Genomic DNA, 7,852 nt, shown 5'->3' with positions numbered 1-7,852 from the left:
TTCATAAAATCCGATTCGCCAAAGAGCGGGATGCACGTGCCAGAGGCACGGGGAACATAATTCACGTGCATCACCCACAGGTGACAGACAGTTTTCTTACAGGTAAGCATGGCGTTCTTGAATATCAGTACAACTACGCTTATCAAAACAAGGTTGTTTAAACATTTCAGGTTTTGTCACAGCACACCTACAGCCCCAGAAAACATTTGGACAGTGAAACTCGTTCATATTCATTGGAGTCACAACAGAGGTGACGTCATCCGTCCAGGTGTACTATACATACAAAGCCACTGCACAACACAGGCCTGTCACGTGGTCTTGTCGGAAAACATCACTGACACACAAGGGGTAGCATTATATAGTGTGGCATGCACCAATCCTAATTGCAACAGCTCACAAAAATGATTTATTATCTTCCCACTAAGTAATTGATGGAACACGACTAGAATCTAATTCAAATTGTCAGATGGCAACTGCACGAACCAAACTACAGGAATCACATTCGGGAGATCCATGTGCACATATGCGGGGTCTTTCTACTCGTCTAGTTTACACCTGGGAGCCGGATTAATTACATTAGTGTCAATATTAAATGAACAGCTTTATACTAATTTAAGTATATTTCGTGTTGACCTAGTACACAAGAGCATCGAAAATACATATTCTTGTTGCAAACCAAAAATCTTAAAGTTTACAAATCGCCTCTAATTCATAAACCATGAATATGTGTCTTTACAAAAATACAAGCACATTCAGCAAACAGTTTTCACGCGCGCCAAACTTCCCATTTCAACTGTCAGGTTTGATCAATGAACCGTAAACCCGTCAAGCTATATAACCAGCTGTGACGCACTCGGCTGGTTTTGGTTGCAGACAGCATCCCCCCACTGTCGCGACCCGTTTCGTTATAACGCGCATCGTGACGATGTTATCCTGCTTTTGCTTTGAATGCTTTGTATACAACCGAGCGAGAATGAGTGTGTTTGATTTCTATTATCGGGTGGTTGCGTAAGGGTGTAACGCATGAACACGGATTCAAATAATATCGTTTAAATCGAGATGTCTGGTTCCGTACGTCGCTCTACTATCAGTCCTTGTCATAATAGGTCCCCGGACTATTTATTTCACGACAAAACCTCTTAAGAAATGCAGCCTGTGCGCAATTGCAAGGAGAAAAGACATGCATTCATAGTATTTTTAAAAATATATTTTGAGAAACTTGAGTCCATCCGTTACATAAGTCAAGTTCGAATTTTATGTCCACAAATCGTTGTGTATATGAAAGGAAACGATATGAACAATGTGTTGTTGTTTTTTTATATTAAAATCATAAAACAATTACCCGGGTTTCTTTCTCATCATGATCAATGTTTTTAAACGTCATTCATAAGTTTAATAAAAAGGGATTTATATTGAAAGACATATATTCTACATCAAGGATACGTGGCAACTGTCAATGAGTCTCAAGACCTCTAATGGCGAGGACGTCTGTGTGCGCACTCGTGCTGGGTATATATAGAGACTGCGCAACGGCATTCGTCATCAGTCATCTCATCCCAGCACCATAGAAAGCTGAGTGAGGCCTCTGTTTTCACGTTTAACTTGTTTTCCACATTTTATCAAGCATCTTTAACTATTCAACATGGTAAGTACTTTATTTAACATGTTTACTGAAAGATGACATGGTTTCTCAATCAAACTTAGCAATGATCGAGATTTTCCTATTTGAGGGATTTTCCTTACAAATAGACATAATTTATTACGGTTTCCCGACGTGGCAAGGAAGCAGTTTAAATTTCGATAATGTTTTGGAGGGAGAATTTGTGTGAGTATCATCGTGTATCTTCTTCACCACGCCTCTACGATTTAAAGGGTCGTCCATTTAAATATCGATTGTTCTATCGTTCCAGACCTTTCTTTAGATGGACTATGCAACACGTAATTTTACTCCACACGACACCGGCTTGTATTTGTGCCCTGTGAAAATTTTAAATTTAATTTTCGCTTAGTCACACAGTCGCCCTTGCGAAGTTTTCCAACATGTCTCCATCACTTGTGTGCTTGTGGAGATAGCGAGCTCTAAACATCAGGCAGTAAAGGTACCTGAAGCGATGCCGGGCGGGAATAACACTTTCGTTATTACGCGACATGTGTGCATCAGAAATAGTTTTCAGAAAATATAAATTTATCTTATGTCTGGTATTTCTTTATAAAGGCAAACGGTGTTACAGTTTGGTATGATTTTTATATTTATTAATACCGTTGTATTAGTTATTCGTTAAATCGAATGTTTTTTTCTTGAGATGACACGTGATGAACGAAAATGTTGTGAATAGAAATGTACAGGGCGCGACAGATGCCTCTCGTAGTCGAACTAAATAAAGTCACGAGTGCTAGTACACGCATGAACCATGTTTATACTACTTTGGAATTATTTTGTAGATATTTAAATATTTGAATGATTTGGGCGGTAACGGAGACGGACACTTAGGATGGAAAGAGGTCAATCAGATTTGAATATGCTGACCTAGTTGAACCGGCATTGTACAAGGGTTGTGGGTCAACAGTGCAACTGCAATGCAGTTTAGTGCCCGAGAAGGATATTTCAGTGGAAAGATATTGAGGTCAAAGTGAACACTTGTGCAGCAATAAAATCCAAGTACAACCCGAATAGCGACGTGTTGGTTTTCCGGTGTGACCTACTTTGTAACCACATTGCGTCTAAATAACTGCGCATCTGGGTTTTATTACAGTAGCTGCAAGCTTACATCGTTTAGTCGGCATACTGTCACATGTCGTGTTACGTAGTCTGTATCGTATTTCATCACTGGAAATTATTCAAGAGAAGTACTAATTGATTAATTATGCGTCATTTCTGACATTTGCTCGTGTGACCCAATATGATTTGTGATGTTATGTCATTGCTGAAAAAGGATCTGCGTGTAGAGCAGCGAATTACCATCTATGACCCTTTCAAGTTCCCTGTAGAATGTATAATGCAACATTCTTGAGGAAACCGGGCGCTCCTGTAGCGGGCCTATAGTGAAAGGTTGTATGAAGCAACTGAAATATTTGTCTGGAAGAAACACGATGGGTATTTGTGCTGGGCTTATTTAAACTGGGGAGTTTGTCAGTAACCTTAAGACCGTGTGGGTCACAGTAACAAACCAGAGAACTCATGGGAGGACTAAATATAACACAGACAAGCTGTGTGCTGGACCGGTCGCACAGCTAAGTAAAGTCGCATGTCCTTGATTCGTGAAACTCGACAGGAGGAAAACACCAGCAATAGCACATGTTATATTGTTTCCCTTATTAGGCGTGAAGTACCATTGTCCATTCATTGTCAAGCTGAGGTGTTGTTTAATAAAATCATAATTGCTACGTTTTTTTACCGACACAGAAATGGGGAGTTTCTTAAATACAAAATTAACTTGATTATTATTCATGTGTAGATGAAGAGTAACGTGAGTAGTCAGTATCATTTGTGGCTCAGTGCTGTATAACGAGGTTCGGCTATAAGGCGGTAAGTGATTTGCGTGATGGGTCACCATGACCACACCTAGTATTCTTTTGTTTTATGCTCACTGGTTCCCTCAACACACTATACTCAACTTTTGATAGGGTTAATCAAATACGGCATTCTATTTAAATGGACAGATTATGATTATTGTGTATCAGGGAAAGATAAAAGTCGTATATTTGATCCTCTCATAATTTATGTATTAAATGTTCATATTTTCAAAAGTATGATTAAATTTTCATACTAATATGGAGTACACCTCTGATGAACGTGGCGGGGACATTGCCAACTGACGCCATTGATAACTTGATGTGAAAACCTGGATATTAAAATAAATAACGGAGTTAAATGTAAGCAACTGTTGGTAGATTCTAGTAAGACATAACCATATACATTGATCTCCAGCTTTGGTTTGTCTGTTTAAGGCTGTACTCGACAATATTTGTCATCTGAAACAGTATGCGGTGCTGTTACATGTATACAAAAGCACGCATGTATCTGTTTGTCAATGTTTTCATGATTTATCATATATTTGTTTCAAATGCATACATAATGTTGTATTCATCAATATACGCCGACAACAGGTGAGCATAGAGCAGGTTGAATCCTTTATCATAATGGATCCCTATTCCTGAAAAAACCCTGTTATTTCGGTGCAAGTCGCTTCCGAGTGGAAAATTCCTCGCATTCCAGTTGTGGCATTAACATATTCAGTGTGATAGGCAGCAACGTTTAGGTAATAATCTAGTGATCGGCTGAGACCTACTCCCATCATGTTCTGTACGCCACACGATCTCGGTATAACGCGGTGAGGCAGCCGGCACGTTCTGGCGAGGTTGACACGTATGAACCAACTGAGAACACCTTCCTAGTTAAGGCAGTTTCAGCCGGTATTCCAGGACAGTTAGTGACTCATGCCACCTTTTCGTGTCGATTTGTTCATCCCGTTTCTCAAACCACCTTATATAGAATAGATGACGCATAACTGTGTGACCATGTACATATATGGGGCGCCCTTTTTAAATCACTCGAGTAGAAAGGGAGCCTTTCACGTCTTTTCCGAAATGTAATATAATGGGACAGTTGAGCGAGCCGCTGCGCTTGACAAACGGCACAAGCTGAGATGATAATAGTCCTTTACGCCTAGGCTAGCCCCGATTTATCAAGCCTCGCATGCAGACATTCGACTTAGGTGATCACGATTAGCTTGAGGCTATTTCTGATTATCTGCGTCACCTACCTACTTAAAAGTTGGTGATAAATCATGAACAAACACAAAGGGACAATTCACTATTATGCAATAAGGGACGATCATATCAATAAAGTACCATTTTCACCAGTTAAAAATGTGATCTTTCATTCACAATATGTACTCCAATTTCCCTATTAATGTGAGGTTATTGGATGTTGAAAATATACACGTACACTGTATGGCCAAGAATTGATTGATAACATCGGATATGGCCTAAGTGTGAATTGACAGGACCACGTGTTGTCTTTTCCACAATAACTAGGTAATAAGTACAACAAATACCACAATCGATAAGGATATTGACTGCGTTTGCTAAAACATTGCTTGTGTTTTTAAAGAATTTAATATTTCAGTAAAATTTTGTTTGCAGAGGGAATGTATCTCCATCCACGTCGGCCAGGCCGGAGTCCAGATGGGCAATGCATGCTGGGAGTTGTATTGTCTGGAGCACGGCATCCAGCCTGATGGTCAGATGCCCTCAGACAAGACCCTCGGGGGTGGGGACGACTCTTTCAACACCTTCTTCAGCGAGACTGGAGCAGGGAAACACGTCCCCAGGGCTGTCTTCGTAGACCTCGAACCTACTGTTGTCGGTAAGAGAATTGACAATTACGTAATTATGTGATTAATCTTCTCCATAAGTTATCCCCCGCCCAACGAAGTTGGCGGGGGATATGGAAACGGGCTCCATCCGTACGTCCGTCACGTTTCGTTTCCGGAGCATAACTCATAAACCGTTCAATATTTTTTCATCCAACTTTGCAGGTCTGTCAGGTACATGCTGAACTGGTGCCTTTTGCTATTAAGAAATTTTAGAAAATTTTATTTTTTACGTTTCCATGGCAACAATATGGACTTAGGTTCTGTGAGGGTAGGGTTCGTTTCCGGAGCATAACACATAAACCGTTCAATATTTTTTCATCCAACTTTGCAGGTCTGTCAGGTACATGCTGAACTGGTGCCTTTTGCTATTTAGAAATTTTAGAAATATTTATTTTTTACGTTTCCATGGCAACAAGATGGACTTAGGTTCCAAACTCATCTTTTTTTTACAATTTCCATGACAAGTTCCACCTCGGTTAAAAAAGGTTAGGGTTTGTTTAGATTAAATTATGTCATAAATTCTGCAACAGGGGCGGGGGATATAGCCACGTTAGTGGCAAACTCTTGTATTGTATAAAATAAAATAATCTTGTTAGTAAAAGGACGTAACCTCATGGTCATTTCTCTTCTGCAGATGAGGTCCGTACCGGCACCTACCGCCAACTGTTCCACCCCGAGCAGCTGATCACCGGCAAGGAGGACGCCGCCAACAACTACGCCCGTGGCCACTACACAGTTGGCAAGGAAATTATTGACCTTGTCCTTGATCGCATCAGGAAGCTAGCTGACCAGTGCACTGGACTCCAGGGCTTCCTCATCTTCCACAGCTTCGGTGGCGGCACTGGCTCCGGCTTCACCTCTCTGTTGATGGAGCGTCTCAGCGTCGATTACGGCAAGAAATCCAAGCTTGAGTTCGCCGTTTATCCCGCCCCTCAGGTGTCTACAGCCGTCGTGGAGCCCTACAACTCCATCCTGACCACCCACACCACCCTGGAACACTCCGACTGCGCCTTCATGGTCGACAACGAGGCTATCTACGACATCTGCCGCCGCAACCTTGACATTGAACGTCCTTCCTACACTAACTTGAACCGTCTCATTGGTCAGATCGTCAGCTCCATCACTGCCTCTCTCCGATTTGACGGTGCCCTGAACGTGGATCTGACCGAGTTCCAGACCAACTTGGTGCCCTACCCACGTATCCACTTCCCTCTGGCCAACTACGCCCCAGTTATCTCTGCGGAGAAGGCCTACCATGAGCAGCTGACTGTCGCTGAAGTCACCAACGCTTGTTTCGAGCCCGCCAACCAGATGGTGAAATGCGACCCCCGTCACGGAAAGTACATGGCCTGTTGTCTGCTCTACCGTGGTGATGTTGTCCCGAAGGACGTCAACGCCGCCATCGCCACCATCAAGACAAAGAGGTCCATCCAGTTCGTCGACTGGTGTCCCACAGGTTTCAAAGTCGGCATCAACTACCAACCACCAACTGTTGTCCCCGGTGGTGACCTGGCCAAGGTCCAGAGAGCCGTTTGCATGTTGGCAAATACAACAGCCATCGCCGAGGCCTGGGCTCGTCTTGACCACAAGTTCGACCTGATGTACGCCAAGCGTGCCTTCGTCCACTGGTACGTGGGTGAGGGTATGGAGGAGGGAGAGTTCTCCGAGGCCCGTGAGGACTTGGCTGCCCTGGAGAAGGACTACGAGGAGGTTGGAGTCGACTCTATTGAAGGAGAGGGCGATGAGGATGAGGGTGAAGAGTACTAATCAGTACATCCCATTTCGCGTATTCCAAACGTCTGTTATTCAGCTCAATAACATTTCAGTTCAGACACGTTTATGTTGAAATTGGCTTTGCAACCACGACTGTTGTTTACATATGCCTTCGTGTTGTTATGTTTTAAATTGAAAATTTAAAATGAATAGATCTGAAAATTAAAAAAACCTGCAGACGAGTTTTTACTTTGATTTTCGTTTTTTTAGACCTGCTGAGAAAAAGACCAAGTACATAAAATTACGATGCCATTGAGCCCGTCTTTTGGTGGGCTGCATCCAGTCGGTGCAAGGTCTTCGTGTGCAAATACAAGTCGGTGCAAACAAATTACATGTTGTTTGGGTCATTTTGGGGATCTTTGCCCGTCACATGCTCCACATTAGAAGTGGTTGTGCGATAGTCTTGTGGTTGTCCGTTGTCACGCCTAAGTCCCGGGTTCGATTACCCCGACGTGATGTGGCTGGAACATTGCCAAAAACGGCGTGATAACATACCCATTCGCTTTCCTTTACAACCACCCGGAGGCGAAAATCATTGCTCATAGTATCCGTCACTAGATTGTCTAGTCCAGACTATTGAAGGGCCGCCGTCATATTGCAGAAACATTGCTCGGTGAGGCGTTAATCAACAAACACGCACGCCTTTATAACCGTTCCGTTTGTCGGAGTACAATATATACAGTTCCTGGCAGACGTCTGCG

At 42.6% G+C, this 7,852-nt stretch overlaps 1 protein-coding gene across 1 annotated transcript; it reads left to right on the top strand.

The window, feature by feature from the left end:
* The first annotated feature begins 1,488 nt into the window (after positions 1–1,488).
* LOC124121266 (tubulin alpha-2/alpha-4 chain-like) lies at positions 1,489–7,333 on the top strand. The gene is made up of 3 exons (XM_046484229.1): positions 1,489–1,645; positions 5,146–5,368; positions 6,013–7,333. Exons 1-3 carry the CDS (start codon positions 1,643–1,645, stop codon positions 7,143–7,145), a joined length of 1,359 nt encoding a protein of 452 aa, XP_046340185.1. The 5' UTR covers positions 1,489–1,642; the 3' UTR covers positions 7,146–7,333.
* Positions 7,334–7,852: the final 519 nt, after the last annotated feature.

The sequence above is a fragment of the Haliotis rufescens genome, unplaced genomic scaffold (genome assembly GCF_023055435.1).
Source record: "Haliotis rufescens isolate VD_foot unplaced genomic scaffold, xgHalRufe1.0.p SCAF_10, whole genome shotgun sequence".
Lineage (NCBI taxonomy): Eukaryota > Metazoa > Mollusca > Gastropoda > Lepetellida > Haliotidae > Haliotis > Haliotis rufescens.
Note: the sequence above shows the minus strand (reverse complement) of the source record. Positions and strands in the feature narration are given on the sequence as shown.